Source organism: Corvus hawaiiensis, chromosome 4, assembly GCF_020740725.1.
Source record: "Corvus hawaiiensis isolate bCorHaw1 chromosome 4, bCorHaw1.pri.cur, whole genome shotgun sequence".
Classification (NCBI taxonomy): domain Eukaryota; kingdom Metazoa; phylum Chordata; class Aves; order Passeriformes; family Corvidae; genus Corvus; species Corvus hawaiiensis.
This window is the reverse complement of record NC_063216.1, coordinates 2,090,502-2,116,393: the sequence shown is the minus strand read 5'-3', so window position 1 is coordinate 2,116,393 and position 25,892 is coordinate 2,090,502. Positions and strand designations below refer to the sequence as shown.

At 43.6% G+C, this 25,892-nt stretch overlaps 1 protein-coding gene across 3 annotated transcripts in view; it reads right to left on the bottom strand.

Annotated features, from left to right (window-relative positions):
- Nucleotides 1–686: 686 nt before the first annotated feature.
- The window catches only part of BCL2L13 (BCL2 like 13), a 37,496-nt gene continuing 12,290 nt past the window's right edge, over nt 687–25,892 (bottom strand). For 2 of the 3 annotated variants that reach the window (XM_048300317.1, XM_048300318.1), the window contains exons 3-7: nt 23,756–23,866; nt 22,651–22,807; nt 20,612–20,681; nt 16,075–16,218; nt 687–5,522 (exon numbers count right to left, since the gene is read on the bottom strand). In XM_048300317.1, the coding sequence (XP_048156274.1) occupies nt 4,713–5,522; nt 16,075–16,218; nt 20,612–20,681; nt 22,651–22,807; nt 23,756–23,866 (1,292 nt within the window). In that variant the 3' untranslated portion in view covers nt 687–4,712. Of the gene's footprint in view, nt 5,523–16,074; nt 16,219–20,611; nt 20,682–22,650; nt 22,808–23,686; nt 23,867–25,892 lie in introns of those variants that run through there. The other variant, XM_048300319.1, reaches the window with a different exon arrangement.

Here is a 25,892-nt window from a genome sequence, read left to right as displayed (position 1 = left end):
CTCCATCCCACTCCCCCATTTCACAGCAAAAGAATCTAGTAATGACACTCTCAAATTCCCTAACAGGAGCTTGCTCTGGCTTAGTGAATGAGAGACTGCAGTGACAAAAGCATTTCTAGCTGTTTGCCAGAGCAGCAAGATCTACCTTCCTAGGGCTTTGCCAGTACTGCCATACCTCTGTAACTGACATTAACTACAGCGAAGGGTTATACCCTCACATTATTTTATCTACTACAATCATTAAAATGGAAGAAGACCAAACTTCAGAAGCTTGCTTGTTTAGTGCTAATTAAATTTTTCGTTTGTGACCATTAGAAAGCATTGATTAGTTTAAAAATCCAGTCCCAAGTGTTAGCCTAGCTGTGATCGGTGCTATGTGGGAAGGAAGGAAATGGGATTCTGGCAGCAAAACTTGTCCTGTGTAAGAGCACTCAGCACTGCAGCTTCCACCTGGCCCTTGAGCTGCAGCTGCCTGAGCACAGCCCCAGGCAGGATGAAAAATGAAGCCCTTGCAGACAGCAAGGATGGATTCCTGTAACACTGACTTGCTCTCCAGAAGGCAAGTTAGGAAAGAAACTGCAACCACCACAACAGGCACTTCACCCCCAGCCAGAATTTACCAAACCCCAGTGCAATACTGAACAGAGACCACGCTTCTGCTGCATTGCCCGGCTCTGTGGTTGGGGCTTCTCTTTGGACTGGTGAGTACCTGCAGATTCACATCTGAAAGGACAGAAAGCTGCAGAAGTGCTGCTTCCTTGCCTCTGCTTGTTTTGTTGGGCCAGACCTAGTATTTTAGATTGAAGTCATTTTCAGTAGTTTTCAGCAGCTGAATTCCCACCATGAGAACCTCTACTCAGCATCCACCCAGACCAGTGAGAACCAAAACCTTGAGTTTTTAAGCTGCCTCTCTGTGCACCCAGTAATATTCCTGTTTGGGCCAGTTGAGCAGCTCAGCACTGCCATGCCACCTACAGCCTCACAGCCTGGATGTTCTGAAGCTCAAGGGATGCAGGAGGCAGGAGCCACCAGGCTCCACCCAGCACCCAAGAGCTGCAACAGGCTGGGACGTGGCTCCGCATCTGCACTTTGGGCTTTTGGGCAACAGAGGAATCTGGGTTTCAGTCTTTGCCCTCAGCCTCTTGTTCCTGCAGTGCCAGCTTAAGAAAGTCCTTGCCCAGCTCCCAGCCACAGTACCCAACTAAGCCTAGCTTAGAATTAAGCACAGCTGAATTTAAGTTGCACCTTATCTTAGAGAGAAAGCCTCTCCCCTGACAGCTCTTTATTGAGCGTGCTGCCCACTGCAGTTCCCTAAGTATGTGCCACTTTTTTCATAGATCCAGTCCTCTGCTGTTTTAGCATCTCAGCTTTAGGGTATGCTAAGGATAAAGTGAAGACAGAATGGGTCTAAGGTAGATTATTTTGTTAAAGTAGAGGCCACTCGAGGACAGATATTGAGGCACTTCTGGGAAGGGGATAAGCAAAACAAGCAAAAGTAATTCTATATGCCCTGTTCTAAGTATATAGCTCCTGCCTTCCCTCTGCCAGCTACAAGAGATCCACTGAAGAGAGGCTGCATCATACCTTTCGGGGTAACTGGACCCTGCAGTTTAAGAATACTGTAACATACTTGAAGATGGGGGGAAGAAAACTTACATTTTCTAATTCACACCTCTTAGCAGTGCAGCCTCTCACTCAGGTCTGTAAGAACGCTGCCATCTGAGCTTATCCACCCTTTGGTGACTTCCACAAAGCCTGTCCCAGCTCTGACCACAGGACTCCAAACTCTGACTCAAGTCACCCCACAGCTGACCTTGTTAACTAGCAGAGTGCTCCTGGAGGAAAGACTCATACAAGGAATTTTCTGAACACGTGGTCAGTGGGGTGGGGGACAAGAGGGTACAAAATCTTGCTGACTTGTCAAATCTGAAAGACCCTAAAAGGAGAAGAATTTTATAAAGAAAGGACCAAGCAACCAAAACATGGTGCAACTGATGCTCCATTACATGTAGCAACACACCGGATACTCAAGGCTTCTGCCTGACCACAAAAATGCCTAACACAGTAATCTATTTTCCTTACTGCTACTGCCACCTTCTCACTGCTGTGCGTGGAAGCTTTTTATTTCATGCCCCACTGGGCTCCTTGTGCCAGTAAGTTAGGAATTTCCTCCCTAGCCAGCCTGGATTTATTCTTGTCTATCCTCTACCCATCTCCACACTACTACCCAAACAACCACATCCACAGAAGAGATGAAGTAACACCAGCCCTGCCTCCATCCTCCCCCTGTCGGTTCACAACTTATCCAGTGTCCACAGACTCCATCTCTGCTTCAGAGTAACCTGCTGTGTGGCTAGAGGTGGGGATGTACCAAAAGTAGGTTCATCATCTTCAGTAAGGAGAGGCTGTAGGTTAAGAACAGTTCTCTCCCACAGAGAACGTGCCCAGAGAAGAACCCAAAGCCACCAGCAAAGCAGCAGGAGAGGGGCAGCCCTACCCTGACTGACCAAGCAATAAAGCTGCCCTTGCCACTTCAGAGACTGCAACATTCCTCGATAAACACGACACGTGAAACGAAGCAAAACTGGTCCTGCATGTCCGTGACAGAGCATGAAGAGACCTCTCCTCCACGTGAGGGAAACTCCTGCAAGGGGCCAGGAGAGGGAACTGCTGTGGTGGGGGAAGGCAGACACCAGAGTATGTGGCGTGAAGAGGTCCCAGTGACCCATTCTGCGGACACAGCACAACAACGAGTACCAGCAGGGCACCAGAACATGGCAAAAAAAAGTCAATCTCATTCAGCAATGTGGTAAAAGATTTGGGGGTTTTTTTCTGATAAGGCCAACCTACTATGTTTTGTACATGGAAGAAGAGCAATCGATCAACAGTACAGTCCAGAACTCCAGAGCTCCCAAGTTCAGTCCACAGCAGCAGTATATACATGACAACCCTTCCTCTTAATATTCAACTTCACACACACAGAGTTCAAAATCCAGTAAGTTTTCTAAAAAATCCATTTCAGAAAAGCTTAAACAAAAATAATTCCTCAGAATCTGACACATTCTGACTAACTTTCCAGCATCCTGGGATAGGAAAATGCAGCAAGAATATTCTAAAATAGAGAATATACTAAGATCTCTTCATTCTGAGATCCTGTAAGAAACAGGCTCATCAGGAGATGTACTCTTGATATGGTTATTTAGAAATAAAAGTACCTTATCTTTGTGCTTTGCGAAGATTCCCATAAGCTCATGTTTAGTTTTTTACATTATCACAAGTTCCCTTTCACCTTCCTCCATCTGGTCTAAGCCACAGTGCCAGCACCAACCCTCAGAGATGCATCCACAGTTCTTCCTGGGAAGCCCAAGGCCTTGCCCACGGAGCTGCAGGATGGACAAGGACAGACACACAAACACGCGCTGAAAGAGCAACGCTTGTGGCTGGATCCGACTAAGGAGCAGGGCAATACTTGAAAGGTTTCTCTCCACACACACCTGAAGTGTTGTGACTGCAGGAAGGGGCATTTCCTTTTTTGCCAAAGTAACTTGCTCATCCTTTGTGAAGCTGTAAGTTTAGCTAATTACAGATTCACAGTGGCAAAAGAAATCGCACTGAACACCACTCCGGGCCAGGTCAGGAAGAAGCAGATAGAGATGTTTAATGCTCTTTTGCTCAGTTACTAGAATCCATTGCTTTATATATCTGGGATTCTGTCACAGGCAAGACCAAGTGAGGACTAAATACACTCTGTGCTTAACTTGGGAAAGACAATGCAGACTGCAGCGTGACACAGCAGAGCGTCTAACATCTGAATTGCACTTGAGGCACTGGCCTTGCTTCCACACGGTTTTGCTGTATTTTTGCTGAATATACCCCAGATATCAGAGTACTGATCCCAATGGCACCGTGTCCAGCATGAACTTCGTACCTCTGATAACTGAAGAGTTGCAGTAAAGTGGGCTGGGCAGGAGCAGAGCAAATGGATTCTCAAACCAGCAAATAGCAGTGGCCCCCCCCACCCTCCTGGGCAGCACCTCTGCCCCAGGAACACCAGGATGCTCAGAGATAATACAGCTATAGAGAGGCAGCATCTTCACAGGATGGGGCTCCAATAAACGTTAGGGGCCAAAACCGGTGTGAGCCAAGAGGTAAGAATAAGCACTGTCCCACTGGGGCTTAGGAGGAACCTGGAAGGTTATGAGGAGCAGTGCTGTACCTGAGAGGAAGCTGAGACAAAAGGGAGACCAGCCTCTCGCTACAGGACTCAGGTTGGCTAATGTTTGTTAGGAGGGGCTCAGGGGCGCAACAGGAAGTGACAAGACAGCACAGCTGCAATAGCGGTCAATCTGAGAAGCCAAAATCTCCAGGGGCTGGCAGCAGCTGGCTCTCCCCTTCCCCTGGGGATTCTCTGTTCCAGTTCCTAGAGTATGAGCACCCCTTTCTTCAGCACCTGCACTTAAGTTCTTAAATTTGCAGATTTTTTTTTTTTTTTAAAAATACCCCCATACTTTAATCACGAAAACCAGTCCCCGCCCCAATTCTACTAAAAACATGATTGTCCGTAGCTGGAGGCTTATTGAACAACCTCACCTCATCACCACTGAGTTACTCAAATGTCCAATTAAACAGCAGGCAGCTCAACCTTTAGGTAACACAACTACAAAAATTGGATGTGCTCTCTTCTCTCCCCCCTCCTCCTCAAGAGAGCTGCGTTACTTTTTCCTAAGCGCCAGCGCTACTCCGACTGCTACAGCCAATATAGCAACCGCAGCAGCCCCGCCGTACAGCAGTATAGATTTCCCTTCTGGCAATAGGATAGGCTTCTCCTCTGCAGCTGAGGATTTCTCTTCTATTTCTTCCAAATGGCCCTCCTTCCCCACTTTTTTTCCCCCTGGAAGCAGTATTTTCTCAGGTTCTGGTGCAGCCTTTTCTTCTGATGGGGCTAACTTTGGGACAGGTTTACTTAACACGGGGATTTCAGGTTCAATAAGCTCTTCAGCTGCTTTTCCCGTTTCCTCCTGTTTTGTACGCAGCAGTGCAGAGGGATGTGCTTTTTCAGCAGCAGCAATTTCAGGAGGCTTTGTTTCCTGTAAAGCAGCAGAGGTTTCTGGAAACGCTGCCTGCATGGTCTCTGCAGCGCCGGCTGACACCACCGCTTCCTCAATCCCCTCTGGTATCTCTTCCTTCTCCACATGCACAATGTCGGAGTTGGAAGAGTTGTTCTCACTCCTCTCTTCACCCCCTCCGTTGCTGTCCAGGCTTTTGACTTCTTCAGGATCCATAGCCACCTGCTGCCAGGACTCAGGTCCCAGGGACACTGGCAGGCTCTCTGTGTGCCAGCTCTGGCTCGCCGACAGGGAGACGGGCAGGCTCTCCGACTGCCACGACGTGGTCACCGTGGGGGACTCCGGGGGGCTCACCTGTCCTGAGTTGTCACTGGTCAGGATGTAGATGTCATTGCTGTCCTCTGCAATGAGCCCGGGATACTCTTCCTCTTCGGATTCCAAAGTAAAGACTGTTCCCTACAAACAAAAGGAGGACACAACATGTGAACGACGGCTTCAGCGTTCCCTCCCCTGTACGGGAGAACAGGACACCTGGAAACTTGGTGAGCTGGAAGAAAGATGAGAGGGGCTCTGCAGGAGCAGCAGCTGCCTGACCTACATTTCAGTAGAGACTACGGAACCCAGCTGGTCCAGCTGGCGTTTCCAGAGAATGGGACCTCTTATATGAGCTTTGCTGGGAGCTCCCCCTTTCCCTGACACTACTTTATCGCTGATTACTCACCAAAACACACCACATGGTCATCATTAACCCGACAAGATACTAAAGTCTGAAACCAAACTACAACAGAACAAAGAAAAAGAAAGCAAATTCAGGTGCTCGATACCACTCCCCACTCCTTTCTGTGCAAGTGCTCTCTATTGCTTGTCCATTTTCATCTAACAGTGTTCCTCTTACATTAATTTTATCCCATTTCCAGTGCTGTCTGAAGCCTGTATTTCTACTTTGTACCAACAAGATGGAATCTACAGTAATTCTAGTATTTTACTACCATTTTAGCTATTCTTAAACAAGTTTACTTTTGAAGACGGCCGTCATAACTTTGGCTACACAACTGAAGTTGAAACAACCAACCAAGCACAGACACCCAGAGACGGTGACAGGGTTTGCTTGCTTCTATTTAGCTAGGGAAAATCTGTAGACATCCTGAAAATTTGACAGTGGGCTCCAGCTGGAGAAACTGCAAGTGTAAAATACTGATTCCCTGTGATCAGCCCCAGTTCATACACTGGGCTAGATGGTCCATGGTATGGAATATCCCTTTGGCAAGTTTGCATCAGCTGCCCTGGCCACGCTCCCTCCCAGCTTCTGGTGCCTCTCCTCACTGGCAGAGCATGGGACACTGAAAAGTCCTTGATTTAGGGGTAGCACTACTCAGCAACAACTAAACCATCAGGGTGTTATCAATGTTACTCTCATTCTAAATCCAAAACACAGCTCTGTACCAGCTAGGAAGAAAATTAACTCTATCCCCACTGAACTGAGGACAAAGAGATGGCAGCAGAGAGGAACCCCGAAGTTTCCTATGCCATATAATAGAAGTCTGTGAAACAATTAACAAAGATTCAGTAACTTTCTTGCTTGTAACAAAAATGATTTGAACATTCTACCAAGTACTGCAGTGCTTGGAGCCCCTTCTGTGCAAATTCCAAGCTTTCCTGTACAGTCCATCATAACAAAAAATTCCATTCATTCTCCTTCTCCCTTCTGCATGCAATAGCTCTCCTAAAGCACTCCGAGCTTTAAACCCTTCCCAACACCTGTGAATTTGGGGCTTGATTCCTACCTATAGTTTCCCATTCCAAGACACCTCCTTGGTTGTTTCACAACTTTTTATGGATCCACACAGTGTCCTGTGTCAGGAACTGATCCCAGTTAAAAACAAACACGCTTTTTATTTTGCAGAGATATTTTTAACCCTCAGCCCATGGAATTTTGGAAGATATTAGGACAAAGGACTATTATAGAACACTTGCAAAAGAACTTTCCTTCATAAATGCTTTTAAACTGCTCAGGTGTGGGAAACATGATCCAGCTTGGTAAGATGTTCAGAAACTGAAGTGAAAGGATGCACAGAGTTCCTCAGGGAAAGGGTTAAAAGCAATTAAGCTGTTTACTAACCACTTGAGGATCACCACAAAGTCTTAATTCAGAATGCAATAAAAATGAGTAAAGCATTAAATTTGTAAAAATGTTCAGACACCACCCACATGCCAAACCCAAAGCAAGCTCTGCTCTGCAAGCAGGCACTGACAAGTCAAGACTCCAGCACCCTCTTGAAAGTCACGTTCCAGTAGAAGAGCTCATTTTTTTTTTAATCCAACTCAGGCCATTAAAACAAAATAGAGCTCTACACGTAGGAGGAAGCAGCCAGCATTACAAATTAAGGGTGATGGAAAAGAGCCAAGAAACTTAAGTAAAGGCAGAGGTTACTGGATCCAAAGAGACCAAGTACTGAGCTGTGTGGGCCAGGGCTGCTGTGCAGCGTGGGAGGACAGGACTCCACACACAGCACCAAGCTGTCCTGCTCCAGCAGACACTGGAGAGCAGCACAGCACAGGTCAGCCACTGTGGCTGAATTCCACCACCCTGTGCTGAGAATGGACAGGCAGCCCGCTGCCCACACACTCTGAGATTGCACGCTCACTCCTCTGACCATCAGGTTTTGCTCTGGATGTTGTTAAAGTAGGCAATACTCTCACTGGAATATAAGCCACTAATAGACACCTACAATCGAAGCCAATTTTTTACTTCCACAGGTGACACAGACTCAGAAAAATGGCAATCAAACAATGAAATAATTAGGGGTAAAACTTGCAGTCTCACGAACCTCTGTACTATCCTCCTCTCTGTTCAGCTCTACACTTCCACAAATCAGGATGAATTTATTTCCTGTCCACACCACATCACAACACACTAGACTACATCTGTGGTGTGACATTAGAAGAAAGAACAGGGGCACACACCGCTGATAACAGCTCTGCTCTTAACATTCCAATGGAAGCGTACCCATGCTGCTGTGACTCACTCAGCATGAGGCATATACCAAAATATTCCAAAAACACACTATGCTGCTGAGGATTTGTGAGCTCTGGCCATTGTAGCAAAAAAAGCACCAACAAGGGCTACATTCAGACAGCCTGAATTCCCCTGAAGTCACACACTGTGCACTGGTGAAAGCTTTGAGCCATGACTCAGCAGCCCACGGAGGGGAGGATGGAGCCACCTGTAGTCAGTGGGGACAGCGCGTACAGAGACTGCCCTGAAATTTAAACCATCTTGAGACTTCTAAATACATACTTTCACTGGAGATATGCTTCTCACAAAATACAGGTAAGATCTGGGCATAGGGTAATGCAGGATAAAGTGCTCTGGAGAGGGTAAGGAAATGAAGGGATGGTTACACGAGGAACAGGGGCAATCCTCCCCATTCCGAACACCCCGTTAATACGTGTGCCAACACTACACACGCAGCCTGCCTTCAGCAGGAGGGAGGAGGGCCCAAGGGGCTCGAGAGTTTTATTGTTCCTTTTCTCACGCAAACTGTGCTGACCTCAGAAGAGTTATCAGTTGCTGGCTCCCCATAAATCAGAGCCTTATGCAGCCTGGCTGATTCCTTTCTGTCTTTACAGACAATTTACCTTCCGTGTCAGTGCCTCAGGGACACAACTCCCCAGGCTTGGAGAGACAGATTGCCCGTGGCTGGGAAGGCTGGGGCAGAGCTGACACACTGGCAGTGGGTAATTCCAGCACTTTTTCGTTAAAAGCTTATGAAGCTTTAATTGAAAATCCAGGCAGTAATAGGCATTATTTAGGATACATGATTAATATTTCTTGAGCTAAATTAAGATTTAATACGTAAAGTCAAGCGGATAAAGCTCGGATTTTGTGCTGGTTCAGTTGAGGTTTGCCCTTTGGTGGGGTTTTTTCCCTTTTAGAGCAGTTGCAATAAAAACTGAATGACATTTAGGACAATTCTCTTGATTCATCTACAGATGTGACCCAGAAGCAAAGCTCCAGCAGGCAGATTATTCCACGACAGGATGAAACATGTGGAAGGATTTTTAATAACCTGAGGAGGCCTTATATAAGCCCTACACTTTAGATTTAATAGTAAGCAAGTAATGTATGTAAGCATTTCTTTATCTGCTTTGTTTATTGTAAACAGACAGTCTACTGCTTCAAACCAGAAAGATCATAGCTGCTCTTTTTCATATTTGCAGTGGGAAACTTGCAAACTTGGGAGTGCTTCTCCTCATCCAGCATATTTAGAGAACCACGTCAGGTGTGGCAGAGAAGCTCAAATCCCTCACTGCAGCTTCCTGCCACTCCTGATCCCAACCACTGCCACTTGAGGGAAGAGCTGGCACAACTTACGAGGAGACAGAGAACTGCAGACTTCCCTGCTTGGCTAGAACAGCAAGAATAGCCACGTGCCATGAGGCAGTCTTGAGGAAAAGATCAGCTACCAGAATCAATCACCGTCCTCTGCCTATGGGGTTTGACTTGCAGGAATGTTCCACGATGCTTCTGCACGTGACAGGAAGCACTATTAACAAACGTGGCACACCTGCCCTCAGGAGGGGCTACAGCCAGTATGCTACAGGGTGAGCTACACTGGACAACTGCACACTGCTAAGAAAGGAAGGGAAAAAATGTCTGAAAGCTCTTCCAGTAATATAGTACAGAACTGTCTGAAAGCTCCTCCAGTAATATAGTATAGAACTGATACTTAAAAACACCTGTTAACTTTCAATTATGATTTAAAGGCAGCAAACATAACAAAGCCTCCCCCAAGACACAGAAACTGACTCTTACGTTGTCTATATTATCTTTCATAGTTTTCTAATATGTCTATTATTAAGTGTATACAAACAAACAGACTCATTAACTACAATATGTATTTGCTAAACAGCAAAACCTTTAACTAAGTAATTCCAGCATCATTTATGCGAAGCTGCTTCTGGTGCCAAGAGATATATTCAAATCAAAATTCTGAATGTCTCAAAGATAAAAGCAACTCTTTTCTCTACCAAAAATAGTAGGAGTAGCAGCACACATTGCATCTGTAATGGAGATGTGATTAGACTGTGAACAGAAGAGATCCCCATTAAGGTGTCCAACAGAGCATTTGCTGCATCTTAGAGCAGGCTTTGAATGCCCTGCCCTGTAAACTCCAAAGAGCAGGAAAATGCAGAACAACTGTGCCTAACTCCTGTTGAAGCTTCTTCTAGGGTTTGGTTTTAAGTGTTCTTAGAAGCTTAGAAGAGATCAGAACAGAAGAGATCCCCATTAAGGTGTCCAACAGAGCATTTGCTGCATCTTAGAGCAGGCTTTGAATGCCCTGCCCTGTAAACTCCAAAGAGCAGGAAAATGCAGAACAACTGTGCCTAACTCCTGTTGAAGCTTCTTCTAGGGTTTGGTTTTAAGTGTTCTTAGAAGCTCTACTGGTCTCTCTGGTTCAGTTCTGAAAGTATAAACAAGGAATGATGTGGATAGGCAACTCACACAAAACCCATTTCCGAAGACACAAAAAAGCCCACCTGAAAAAATATACAGCCCAGCCACCTGTACACCCCAGACCCTGATTTTTTCCAACACAAGCAGAAATTCTGTACAGGTCAGAAAGTGCCACCAGGGGAAAAAATCTCCACGTTCCCTGGGCTTCAACCCCTCAACACAAAACTAAACAGAGCCATATAAAATCCCTGAGAAAAACAGTATCTTGAGGTTCAAGAGGAAATGCTGGCAGAACACATTATCCCAGGAGAGCAATAGTGGCTATCATAAAAATTTCAAACACTCAACTCAGCTAGAAAGTTTCTTAGGTGAGGGCACTGACTATCCCTGACTATCCCAGAGAGAAATGAAGTTCAAGAAGCGTTTGGACAATGCTCCCAGGCACATGGTGTGACTCAGGGCTTGGACTCGGTGATCCTTGTGGGTCCCTTCCAACTCAGGATATTCTATGCTTCTACAGCCGCTTTCCCCACACCAACAGTGTCACAGCAATGAGCACTAGGAACCCATTAAATGCACCTGTGCTTAAAATCCAGTGTCTGAAAAACAAGAGGCAAGGAGGGACAAACTGGCCTGTGTCCAGGGATCCTAAGACACCTCCCTCGGGGAAATAAGCAAACTTCCCACAACAACAAACTTCCCTAGAGCTGGGAATGTGTCTGTTTCATGATTTGTAGCTGTGGCAGAGGAGCAGCTGTGTGCTGGAGCAGGGGTGCCTGTGCCCAGGGATGGCTGCTGCGGTCAGGAAGCTTCACTCCCACCTGGCTGTGCCCAGGCTGCCGCTCCATCTGCTCCCTGTCTCCATCCCCAGCCCCATTATACCAAACCTTTTCAGACCCTCATGGAAGTCAGACCTGACAGCACCACCCGGCTAATCCTTCAGAGCAATGGATTATAAAGGAGCTGCTGACAACACTCAGATCCAGAACAAAACATTTTAAAATATAAAGAAGTCACAAAAAGCCCTCAGGCACTTACTGTGCCCCTCTGTTCATCCCTCTGAAACTGTCAAGATAGGTGGAGCCAAGAAAAATAGAGTTCTTACAAATAGGACTGCCAAAAAAAAGGTCGAGTGAACCACATCAAAGCACTCTGACATTGCAGCCACCACTCCCATTCTCTTCAAGGAATGCTTTAGCTAGAACAGCCTGCAGAAATGATCCTCTTCCATCCCTGCCTTCCAATACAACCTATACAACCGGCAGGAAGTCAGCACCAAAGCAACACCCTTTAAGATTTCAGTCTTATGGGTTTAAAATGAGGTAAATTCAGTTTTTTATAGACCACTTGTTCAGATTTGAAGTTATTGGAAGGGAAAACAGAAAGGAGATCTAGTTGCTCTTTTACCATTTAATGTCCTTCAGCCACAGTGCCTAAAATTTTAAAAGAATCTATTACTGTACCAAAGAAGTTGCATATAAATAAAAGTGGACACTTCACTGCAGTATTCGACGATACAAGCATAAAGCATAGTTATTTTGAAAGGAAAACTCCTTGCTAGGACTCCTCTAACTAGACTGCCCTTTCCTGCATCTCTGCCACATTAAACTTACTTCTCTCTCCTCCAGCAGAGCACGTCTCTCTATTTCTGCACTGTCATTCCCAGGGCAGACACCTGGACTGCTGCAGAAGGAGATCTTCATCTCCAGAAGCACAAACTGACTACCTCTATTCCTTACGATGACAATTGGCTCTTCACTCTCTTTCTCCTCCAGATTGTTAACACTCTCTAATATGTGTATTATTCAATCACCAGCAGCAAAGAGAACAACTAAACCAGCTGCAAAGCCCAAGACAAAACACTGGAGACACGGAGAAAACAGCTCCTCTAATGCTGAGACATGAAACTGTAAACACTATGCAGATTTCAAGCAAATTTACTTTTATTCCCTTCAGCACGGGCAGTTAACTAGTTAAATGCAAATCCAGGTCTGAACTTCATGAGACAAGACCCCTGGGAAGGCAGAGACAATTTCTGCCATGGGTCACAATTATAACTCCCAGGCTTGTGCTGAGAAGAAAGGTTATTAACTGCACGCTGATAAACAGGTTCAAACAAGGTAAAGCAGAGGGGCTGCTAACAGGAATGGGAATCTGAGAGAAAAAAAAGGCAGCTAGCTTCCAAGAAATCTTACACTCTTTCCTCCTTATAGGCATTCCCAGATACTTCTACACAGATGAAACCTAACTATGGAAAACAGGATCTGCAGAACTTGAGGAGAAATAAATTATTTGGGGAGGGGTGGGAAAGGAAGCAGGAAAAAATCCTTACCAACTGACTGGTCTTACTGTGCACTTTTCCAGGAGACCAAGAATTGCTTCTGATGCAGCAGCATTGAGCCACGGAGGAGTCAGAGAGAGCAAAAAGGCAGGGGAGGTACCAGGAGAGAAGGGAGTGGAGAGGAGGGAAGGGGAGGGAAGATGAGGGAAGGGGTGGGGAGATGAGGGAAGGGGTGGGGAGAGCATGTACACACTGCATGTCTGTTGGCTGAGCCCTAACATTGGTTTTGGGAAAGAAAAGAAAAAAGCTACTTGTTAATGAGGCTGGGTGTTGTTTTGCAACGGCTCAAGATGAAAAAGGAAGAAGGTCTTAGTAGGACCATTAGTCAGGAGGAAGAAATGTGTGCCCCCACATGTCTGTTTAGAGAACCTGGAATGCCCAGAATGCTTTTTGCTCCAAAAGAGAGGCCATACTAAGAGTCAAACAATGCAAGAGCTGCAGCCAAACCTGTCAGAGCAATTAGTGAAAGAGGGAGCATAAAAATATGCCAGCCATTCCCTCACCAACCAACCCACCAGTCCCACACTGCCACCAAAAGTTAGCTGAATTACCATTTTAGTGCCTGGAGGGAGAATGGGAGGGGAACACTCATTGTTCCAACACACCATCTCAGCACCCTATCTCTGTGGGACTGGCATGGAAAACCAAAATGCAACTTCTCATCCTCCGGTGTATCAAATTTCTCATTTCCCACAAGCCATGCCAATTTCTTGAAATCTGCACAGCTACCCAATTTGTAAACCTTTATTCCCTTGAGCTGGAAATTTTGCTTCTTGTCAGCTGTCCACCAGCCTCAGCCAGATGCTTTCCTGGACCCACAGGCCTCCTGAGCCCACAAGGGAACCTCAAGTCTCGCACACATGCAGAGCCCTGGGAGCTCCTCCTCCACTGTGGCTGCACAGAATGATGCAGCAAAGGGATGACACAGCTCTGTACAACTCTGACTCCACAGATCTGCAGTGGGGCACAGGAAGGGCTCTGCTGACCCCTTACCTTTGACTGGCTACTCCCCTCCTGGCAAAGGCTGACCTCAATCCAAAAATTGAGGACGATCCCAAATTACATGGTGCCAAGGGATGAGACACTACAGAGCTTTTCAGGTCTGCCCCTGAAAAGCTGACTTGAAAACCAGACAGGCTATTCTTGCACCTTCTCACTTTTAAGCAAGCTCTTAGCAGCTGCAGGAAAGACCTATCTTCATACCACTCCAAAGTAACACAAACATTGAACCTCTTACTGTCACAGCAACACGAGTCACTGGAGACTCCCAGGTTTATACACTGCCCTCATGGCTCGAGCAAACGATTACTAACAACTTGATCTGGCCCACAGAGCCCCTGTGGCAGATGCTTATCTTAAAAAATGCATACACTCCAACACTTCCTGTGGCTACCAGCCTGCGGGGCTCTTCCCAGCCCTTCTCAGAACACAACCTCTCCCACGCTGGCCCCATGCCCTGCTCCCAGCACTGCCATCCCACAGACTCAGAACAAACCCAGAGACAAGCCACAGGGTAAAAATGAACCCTTTCCTTACAGGGAAGAAAAAATACAATATAACCATATATTCCCCTTCCTCCACAAAAAGCCACATGCCCAGTGGCACCCCCAGCCCATCCCCAGAGCAACTCACAAAGGTTAGTGCAGCTACATTAATTCATCTGGAAAGGGTTTTCATCACCTTGTCTCTTTCCTCGCCTCTTGTGCTGTTTCAAAAATAGCTCTGGCTTGTTTGCTGCCCTGCCTGTGTCAGTCTGATTTTCTGCCTGGCTGGATGTGCACAGACACGCTCGGAGCCTGCTGGACACCAGCACCCGGATCTGTACATCCCTGCACAGTCACCCAAACACAAAGCACAGCCTCCTCCCTCGCAGGCCGTGCTGGAAAACAGAGCACAGCCCTTTTGGAGGTCAAAAAACAAGGCAGAAAAGCAAAAAAGTACTGACATTGATCTGTCTAAGGGCTGCCAGTAAGGGCCTGCCCTGGGATGAAAAAACTTTGAGGTATGAGTGCATTTATCAAATGACCTAAGGTCATTTGGCTGCACACTGTTAGTGCTTCTGTTCCTTAGAGACAAACAATCCCTCCTGCAGGCCTTGGGAACTATCCTCCACAACTGCTGGGAACAGATAAAGAAGGTGCAGATGTGCAGAAATTCTGGAACAAGCTGCTCTTTAAAAAAACCCTCAGGTAAACTCTTGAAATACAAAAAGCTTCTGAATGAGAGTTTTCCTACTAGCACTTTTTTTTTAATCACTGGGTTTTCCTGAACAGCTTTTCCTTTTAGAATGAATCAGCTTGCTGGAGCCATTTCACAAATCCCAGATTAATTCCATTCAAATCTGGCATTGCTCCCAAACCCAGTAATCTTAGGCTCAGCCTTCAAGACCCAGCTCATCAGCTGTGAGCTGCATTTCTGAAGTATTTCTAAATGAAACTCTCTCAGCACGCCATGACTCAGGAACACTGGTTACCATGAATTAAAGATTTCTACAAGGAAAAATGCAGCACAAAGAAATCCTGATTGCTCATTCTATGCATGTTCCCATACAGCTACAAAGTCTAATATGCATTAGCTATCTTATCACTTATTATAAAAATAAGTTAGTACCTATTGACATTTCTGTATGAAGTGCTCCCCAACTACTGATCTGCTAAGAAACTCTCTGAAATCTAAGAAGAGGAAAAAACCCATATACCTTTTCCAGCAGTCACCAGAGGATGAAGATGCCATTAAAAAGAGGAACCTCTTGGGCACAGTACCTTTTGTTACGGGTGTCTGTTTCCAAATGAAGCGCTCCATGGATATTAACAGGGAAGCACAAAGCTCACCATACTGCAACAAATTAGCACCTTAACACACTCTCTACGAAAATTAATTGTTATCTGACACCTAAGGACCTCTTCAATTTCAGCAGCAATCCAACAAACCAGACGTGCAAAGAACTGGCACAGACTGTCTGGGAAATTGTGGAGTCCAATCACACAGGTCTTTAATATCAACATCAGAAATGAATGGGTGAAAGTCAGTTCTGCCTTGGAGCAGAGAAGAGAAATAGATGACTGCCCAAGATCCCTTGCTGGTCCTGACCCCCAATTATTGTTTTATTTCTTTTCCTGAGGCATTCCTTCTTGCATCTGCTTACTTCTAGCAACCCCTCTCAGCTTTCACTCCTACTAGGATCACACTTAGAAATAAGGTCTTCTTACCCATCCTCCTTGTTGAATGATATAATCTGCAGAATAATCTTCTAGATATGTCACCCCGAAGTTCACAAGGGCACTCAGTGGTTCCTGGCCCCGTCTGGTCAACTCCATCAGAAATTGTTGTAACAGAACCAGGGGCACCAAGACCTTCAAAAAACAAGAGTTGTGAATAAATACAGAAAGCATTATCAATACTACTGTGCAGCTAGAACAGAATTCATGTGTCCGCAGAAAAGGCCTGAATCTTCAAGTCCAAATATACCGGGGACTATACACTTCATTTCTGAGAAGACACAAGGCAAACAAACAATAAAATGCACTAAAACAGAAGCACTTAACCTGCTAAGCAAAAACCCACAGTCTGAAATTCTTGAGAATTTCACAGAACTACATGCAGAAATGTTTTCTTAAGCCCCACTTTTTTCCCAACACAGGATTCAGGTAGAGAAGCAGAACAGGTCCAGAACTTGCTACCCCAGAAGTGGAAAGATGCGACATTGTAAATAGCTTGAAGGGATATGCATCCAAAAGCAAACAACACACTCATACACATCCTGGAACAGGAACATGGCACCAGACAGTCTGTTTAGAAGTTCACACTTGGCTTTGAGACAGGACAAAAACAAACACCTCCACCCAGCAGCATAACATTACAAACATGTTTAAAATGACAAACACAAAGCCCTTCCCATGTCAAATGCTCCCTCTGATGTCAAATTTAACACATACAGATTTTCCTCCCTCATTTCCTACTCCCATTCCTCTTTGGAAACCTTTTAACTGAATGCTCAGCCTTAACCTAAACTGCTCTGGAACATGCAGGACTCTGCGAATCCACCTCCTTCACATTATACAGTTCTAGACACTTCCTTCTGAAATTATGTTTTTGTTTGCCTAAACAACATGCAGTCGAACTTTTAAGCTCTAAATTTATTCTCCTAGAGCACACAAGTGGCCCTCTGGGCAATGTTTATATGCAGCACCTCGCCAAGGTCAGGAAACTGGTATGAACTGAAGTCATTAGCATCTGAAAAAGCATTATTATGACACAAGAGAATAATATTTGTTTTACTGCATTTTAATTGAGGCCACTGCACTGCACATCTATTCACTGTGCAGCCTGGAACGCTGTTTCCCAGCTGCACAAGGGAGATGAAGGCTCTACTACTGCTCATACTGAACTCCTAATGCCTCCTTCCTTTTCCAGTCTCTTCCCCCTTCAGCCTGGTTTTCTTTTCTGTAAATATCCTGCATTACTATTCCCAGAAATCACACCTTAGGGTGCAAAGCTGGAGGATGATGAATAGACAAAGTAAGCCGAAATTGAGATTTGTACTAAATTCATGGTGGCCTCACACTGAGCTTGACTACTAAAACCAGATGGGGCCTAAAAAATGCCCATAATCTGATAAATTTAAAATGCTCCAGCTGATTAGCAAAGGAGTCCAAGACTGTGGCAGACAGGTTATAGTACTGTTGCTCTGTGATGAACAGTTAACACTGGTAACTGTTAACACTTCAGTAGGAATGTCATGGTGCCAGAATTTTAAAAGCGTTGGGGTTTTTTGAGTTTCTTGCAATTAATCTCAACTCGAAGGCAGAAGAGGTGCAAGATCACAGTGCACAGATATAAGGAGCAGGTCAAGGTGAGGTGTCAGAGGAAAATTCAGTCTTTTTAGATCAAAAAAACCCAAGCTGTCAAGGCTAGGCATCTTTCAGAGGCTTTGGGCACACCCACATAACTCTACAGCAGCATGAACACTGAGATCTCAAAATATTTGACATTTACTGTAAGCTGAAGGCAAGAGAAACAAAGGCAAGAAAGGCTGCTTGGGAAATGAAGGGAGCTCAAACGCTGGCATAGTGAACATGATTATTACCTTCTGCCTTTGCCAACCTGATGCCTAATTCATCCATTCCCCCCAAATTCAGCAAGCCTCTTCAAGGCCTCAGAGTGAGGGACCAAGCTCAAACTCTAACATCCAGTCCTGCACAGACCAACAAACACCACCCAGCTTTCCTTTCCTGCTGAAATTACTGACACTGCTGCCTCTGAGACCCAGTAGGAACAGGATCCTGAAGGTTTGTACAAGACTGTCCTTAAACTCATGAAAGAAAGCACCTCGCAGTACTTCCATAAAAGATAACAACACCATTCTGTACAGAAGAGTAGCTGTGGGAATGGTGGTGAGATTTAACCAGAGCCAAGTAAAAATACAGCCTTTGCAATTCAAAGCAACTGCAACTCCCTCCACCAGGATGCCTGGGAAGGAATGCTAGGGGCTATTTATATTTTGACCGAAGAAAAGCATACACAAAAAATAGTTGGCAGGAGAAAACTTCTAGGGAATCCTTATAAAAGCCACTTTACTATCAGAAGATAGCTGATAGTGTAAATGAAACACTAGGGTCCACTCTACTATTGCAATCCCACTGTATAGTATTACAAATTTAAATGTACACCAAAAAAATATTACAAAAAAAGTTCACAGGCTTTGAGGAAGCTATATCCAAAATTATTGCAGTTCTGTGTACCTTTTGACTATTTCAACTTAAAATTAATCTAATTCTTCACATTAATCTCTTACATTTTTGTTGCATTATTCTTTGCCCCCATTAATCAGTAAGAATGGGACACTAAGATGACTGCTAACCCACTCACCAGCTCAACTGGCTCTCAGCATCTGTTATCCCTTCAGATGATGCACAAAAGTGGGATTATGCATTTTGTAGATGTGTATATAACATTCAGTTTTAAGCAAAAAGCGTAAAAACTCAGCAGTGGAGGACTTCAAATTTTTTTACTACGTTTATTTTATTATAGAAATTCAATTTGGCCCTTTTGAGGTGGTTTGGGATTTGTTTTACTTTAATGAGAGCCTTATTTCAAACAGACAATGAAGACCCTTTTCCTTTGTAGAATTCAACATCAACATGTTGTTCTAACAGCTTCCTTAGGGAAAGAATTAAGCTGGGCTGAGATGGCAGGAAAGGTATCTAGATCTCTTCTGTTATAAAATACAATTCTGATTGAGATGATAAAGGAAATTAAAAGGAAATGAAACCAACACAAATGTATTCCATCTCCTCAAAACAAGGATTATTGAAGGAACTGCTGGGCATTCCTGGAGCTCCAAGCTACCACAAAAACAATACAAACAGGTGCTGTGCTAGGGTACAAAATTTCCATTCTGTTTGCTTTTGGACTGTATGTTTTGTAGCAACAAATGTTAGGGGCAAGCAGAGCTGATGACAAAGACATGTTCTGGATGATGCTCTCCCCCCCCAGCTGATGGGGACCAAAGTCCACGAGCCCCAGGGGCTGCAGGAATGCAGCAGCAATGAAGGCTGAATCCTAAACCCCCAAATGCAGCCCATTCAGCCACCCAGGGCTGCATCTTCAGGAGGTGGGGACCCAAAGCATATTGACCTGAGAAACCCCATGCACCTCCTCCCTTGCCAGCTGAGCCACAATGTCTGTTTTTATGCTTGGTTTTAGCTTTCACCAGCTGAAAAGTACAATGTGCTAGCTTAAGCCACCTTCTTGATAATCAGATTTCATGGTTGTTTAAACTGAAATGCTGTGAATCACAAGATGACAAATTGAAAGAGCACACACATAAAGCAATGATAATTGCTGGAGCCATGGGCAGTAACTTGTCATGCAGTGTTTATTAAACTGCTTTACAAGTGCCCACACCCTTGGTTAGATGAACAATTTCTGAAGTAAGCAGGGAAATCTAGTCAGGGAAAAGTCTTTCTGGCAAAAAAAGGTAAAGAGGGGGAAAAAGAGCTCTTGTTCTAATTTAAATTTAAGACTACATTTTAACACTCAAATTGTGATTGAATTTGCAAGTAGTTACTTCATTCTTTCATTCTTTTTCTAGTACCCACTGAACTCATCAGAGAATGATTAGGGTGATGAATTTGAATGATTAATGAAAGATTAATCTGGGAAGAATAATTTACTCATTCTACATTAGAAGTATTTTAAGATAAGTCGTTTACAGATTTGCATTTTGTTTAAAAAAGAAGATTCCTATCATTTGAGATAACTACTCTTGAAACCAGGTAGGCATAGGTTATGTTTTCTGAACAATTTAAATATCATGAAGATCCTGTCAATTTTTATTTTCACCATGTTCAGTGCTCTTTCTTACATATATTTTAAACCTGATATTGGAGCACGGAAAGAGTAGAAAGTATTATGAAAAAACGGTCTCAGATTTTGTTCTAAAACTGCTGCAGAAATTAACCTCTCTTGGGAATTAAAAGAAAATAAATCAAGCAACATGTCTAACTTTTCATTTTACTAAAGGAAGGTTGACTTAACACTTCCATTCACTAACTTCTAGCTAAATTATCTACAAAACTACCCACTGTGTGCACATCTACCACTCTGGCAGTGCAATTTATTTCATACTAAAACAAAATTCTTTCTATTCTTGGCCCTCTGTGAAGCACAACTGTACCCAGTACAAACAATTTGGACATCAAAGAGACATGGGACATATGCAAGTGAAAGTCACTGATCTGGTACCTTGTTCCATCCACTGGCATGAGCAGCTGCCTCCTGCGTGCGCTCCCGATATTCCTGATATGTCACCGGCCTGCAGAAGTTAAACCAACACTGAAAGTTACACAAGGAAACAAAAGAACATGAATAAAATAAAGTTCTCCGTTTCCAGAGAACAAAGTATTTTCACATGTATTACAGCAAATAATTTTCAAGAGCTAACAAATCTCGCATTTCAGGACATAAAACACCAGCACCAGACAGGGTCATCCCCTTCTCCTACTTACACACTTTCATATACCTGGTTGGGTGAATTTCGTAATAATGTGATACTCTACAACTTAAAAGACATTAGATAAACACGTTCTCTGATATGCTACAAAATTTCTAAGCTCTTGCATATGGGTTTTTTATAATCTAAGACTTTAAAGAACATTCCACTAAGAAATTCGTACCTGAGGCTAGAGGCCAATGCAGAGTAAAATTTTATCAACAATACAGGCTGTGGACCAACACAGACTGTTTGACTGCATTAGATTTGAAACCTTTATTTGCAAGAAACAGCACTTTTGATCCCAAAACCCCTTCATATTTCAGTAGATACCTCTGTTCTAGATTTATGTCTCTACTTCTCTGAATTGGGATGATGAAATTCCTCTCTTCCATACTCTTTCTTCCAAAATGGCATCTAAGAGTCAGTAACAGCAAAGGCTTCCTGCCAAGTGACAGCAGAAGATGCACTGCTTCAAAAGCAGCTGTCCTCAGCCACATCATTACAAAAGGCAAGTTCAGACTTTAGCTTAATGGAAATAGTGGTAACTGGCATTGGACAGAGAACTGCTTACTGAACTCCAGGAACCTGTCATGATCTGACAGCCTACGGTAACTAACACTTTTTTATATGCATGTAAGAGGGCAGGAAAATACAAGCCAAGTAAATATTGCATCAAATAGCACTGCTCTAGCAACAGGGGGAAAAGAACAGAGTTAAAGCACAGTGGGGAAAGCATAATTTGGGTTTGTCATTTTAAGGGCACTCTCGACTTCCTTGGCACATTAATTCTTTGAAACCAAATCCAAATCAATCAGTGGGATGAGAAGAGCGGCAACAGCTGCAGGAAGGATATCATCAAGAGATTAAATAGTAACTCTAGTTTGCCTTAGAAAAAGGCAACACGGTTTCACAGGCACTTCAGACTTTATGTATGTACATATATAAACAAAAAAATTACTCAGAATGCAAATATTTTCCTATAGAAAACATAGGAAGCCTAGATCATCAGGGTATCAACAAGCTGGAAGCACTTCAATGCACGACTGCATTTATGCAACTGTTCCTAAAGCAGCACCTTCCAACTCCAGCTCTCTACCAACACATTTTTGAGGTCACTCAGAAAAGCCCCAAGTAGTTCATGTGAACCCATAAATTGCAGGCTGGTAATTCATAATAGAAAACCAAGCAACCACAACAACTGTACCAATTTGCAAACACATTAATTAAGATACTAGCATGCCAACTGCAACGTGCTATTTAAACAATAAGCTTAAACTGGCAGGACAGCTCTTAGAGCACCAAGGTTAGCCCAGGAGCCCACACCTGCTTCAGATGTGTACCTGAAGGGTGGTCACAAGGTTTCTAAACACCATCCTTTCAGGGAAACTCTCCCACTCATCATGGGCCAGACCACAAACACAGCTTCAGCTCCACTCTTAGCTGTAAGGCCAAAGAAGTTAACGTGGCTACAGCCCAGCATTTACGAAACTGGCAATGGCAGCTGCCAGTTTCACCAGCAACTCAAAACTGCTTGGAGCAGCCTCAGAAATTCAGTAACAAAAGCTTAGAAAAATTTTACAACTTACATTGCTGCAAAGGCCAAATACCACCAAGAAATATTTGCACATTACATCACAAAACAAACAAACAAACAAAAACCCAGCCAGATAAAGGAACACTGAAAAAGAAAGAAATACAATACAAGAAGCAGTCCCAACTTCAGCATTTCAGCAGCAGTCACAGTGCAAAAGGAAACACCTTCCCTTTGAAAAAGCAAACGGAAACTCACTTGCTAAGCAAGCTCTGCAGTGCTTTGTGCAGATGTTCCTTCAACTCCTGGGACACTTTCTCCCCCAGATGAGCCAGGCAGTCTTCTATCGAGCTCTCTGGATTGGCAGGGCTGAACACTGGGGAAGTGTGGCAGTCAAACCCTGTGGTGGTAAATGCTGAGAGAAGAAGGTACACAAAATAAAACAGATTCACAGAAGAACATCAACAGTCTCAGATTTCTTATCCCAGCAGTTAACACAGTTTACATGAGGGATGAAAAAATCACAGCTCTGTAGTCAAAGTATGCAGTGAACAAATCAGGGTAAAAAAATGTCCAAATACATTCTGAAAGTGCTACTTACAAGGCAGAGATGACTTTGAACTACATTTCCCCTCCAGCTCTTGTTTCACAACTGCATCCCAACCAGCAAGTTTGCTGAATGGGCAGCTATTCTCCCATTTTAAGCTGATGCCAACCCTGATGGAGCAGCAAAGAGCCTCTTTTCATGGTAAATTTGCCCACACATGGACATCTCTGCAGCAGTACTAGAGTATCATTTTTTTAAATATTATTTTGTTCATTTAACCTTTTCCTTCTCAGTTTAAAATTTCTAAGAAAGCTCCATATGAATGAACTTAAACAGCTCTAGAGTGTTTCTATTTCAGATTTCCAATTTGCAACACACATGCAAAGCAAAGATGGGTTTGAAATCATTCCTTGCTGGGAGTCCTATAAAAGCCACATCCACAGGTCAAAGCACATCACAAAAAATAAACCTGGTGGAAGGGAGAAATCTGATGGTTTAAGTCCACACTCCTCAAAATACTAGCTCCTGAGGGCTTCTGCCATCAACTGCAGCAGCTTAAGGGCTGCTTACTTTTCATTATTTATAGTAGCCTATTAAATGTCATCCAGCTGTTTGCTTTGGCTGGGCTCCACCACTCCAAATGGTAACGTTTAACTATTTTACTCCATGTGACAATGTGTACAAATCTTGTGGGGGGAGGAGAATAAAGAGATTCAATGTATTCAAAAATCTCTTTAACTAGAGTACCTGTTACAAATTAACCACCATTACAGTGCATAGAGATTATGGATTGAAACGGGAAAACCTGAAGAGCACCTTCCAAGATTTCTTCATCAAGACGTTTTAGCTCCTCCTCGATTTCTATTTTAATCTTCTCCAAAGCCTCTTTCTCCAAAGCATGTTGTGCCATAAGCTGTTGTTGAGTCCCTGAAAGAAACCAGAGAAATCATTTAAATGTTTTAATTCCATGTTTCAAATCAGGTAGATAATTGAAAACGGTATTGAAATATTGAGTATAAAGGAATTCAAAGTGAAAGTTCTGTTTCAGACAGCAACAAGTATGATTCCTCAAGAGGACTTATTACAAAAGTTTTATTACATGAACCCAGAGACACATAAACTTCCAGGCCTATTCAAGGTAGAACTGGTGCTTTAAATATGAAAAAAACCCCAAAACCAACAGAACTGTAAGGCTTAAAACAGAATACACAGCAGCTTTAAAAGCAACGTCTTCAACTGAAGACCAAATCAAACCAAGGTACATAAACAAGCGGCCATTATACCTAATACACTTATTATCAAACTACACCGAAACAAAGCAGACTGGCATAAACTTTATTTTTAGTGGCAAAATATAAAATTTATATTGATGCCTGCAAAATCGACAACATTCTCAGAGCAACTCTGCAATGACATCAATGAAGAATCCTGAAACCTGTGAACTGTGCCTCATTTCCCTGGTCATGAGGAGTCTACAGGCCACAATGAAAGAATTTTAAGACTGGGTTCAGGCAAAGGACCCCACAATTGTCAGTCAGTTGTCAATTCTCCTCTCCCAACCAAGAAATTTAGGAATTTGAAATGGCTACATATCCCCAGAAGTTCACATGCCATGGTTTGGGATCACAAATACATATTCTATGTGCTGACTCAAGATACTGGTAACAAAAAATTGTTTCAGCCATATAGTCAGGATTACATAGACTCTCAATCATCTTAATCATTATGGTGTACCAAGAGACACAAAACTGTTTCCAAACAAACCAAGGTATTTAGGACATTTGAATCTTTAAGGAACTGCCTGCTAAATGTCAGCATTTCCAACATAAGGTGGGTATGGCGAAGGTAACCACTCAAGTAAATTTTATGAGGTGGTACTAACACAAAGATTATATGTCCTTGACAGAGTTCCAGCTCCAAACTCTTGCTATTTAGCTGCTTTTTCTTTGGGTTTGCTCATCTCTGTTTCTTCCATCAGCTTTCAGGCATGTTTTCAAACCCCTTTCTTAGGGCACACTACATGAACTGTTCCATTAACTGCTTCACTTCTTGCTTTCACTGAACTTCACCAACCAAGAGTCCACCACTGAAATTTTCTTCTTCCTTTCACTCAATTCCTTAAAATGTTCTACTTAGAGACAAAATGGAATTGCTTCGTAATATTCCTCAGAATTCTTTTTTTTTCTGAAGACATTCTTTGGGACTTCATGTTCTCTCACACCCACGACTCACATACCACATCCTGACTGAGCTTCTGGTTACCCGTGTCCACTGTCTCTTCCTCATTCCCCCAAATACTGATGAGCCAACCTACCTCACCCTTTCTGCACCTACACCAAGGGCTACAGCTCTACCAGGGCATCCACACAATGTTCTGCTCTACAGACATTCTTCACTCAGTTGAAGAAAACAAAAAGGGAAACGATTTGTATCTGTAATGTTGGTATCATCTGACTCAATTTCCTCCTCATCACTTTCATTTCACATCCAGATCTTCAGGTAAGTCCTGTTAACAGCCAGTGGAGCTTTCTGGCACATCTTTTTTCATTCCTGTTTCAAAGGCACTAAATCATAATTTGGTGGTCTTGTGAACGACAGCTTTATGGCCTGTTTTCTTTGGTTTGTTTCTCTGCTGGAACTCACTCTAAGTGTTGTACTGCCTTCCCTTTTCTTCCACAATGGGCACATATAATCACTAAATTTTGTATAAGGGTGTGTGAAAACTGTAAAAGCACTTAACACATGCAAATGTGTAGTTAACTACCCACTACTGAAGTACACTGTCATTTTCTGTATTTAAAAAACCACTAGACAGTAAGCTTTCAAGGTCTCCTACAATTGAAAAATAAGTTACAAATCCACAGTATCAACCCACTGAACGTGTGTTAATGCTTAAAAACTCAGCACAAGTACCCCTCTAAACCAATGTATGCTTAAGTCAGTGTAAAATGTT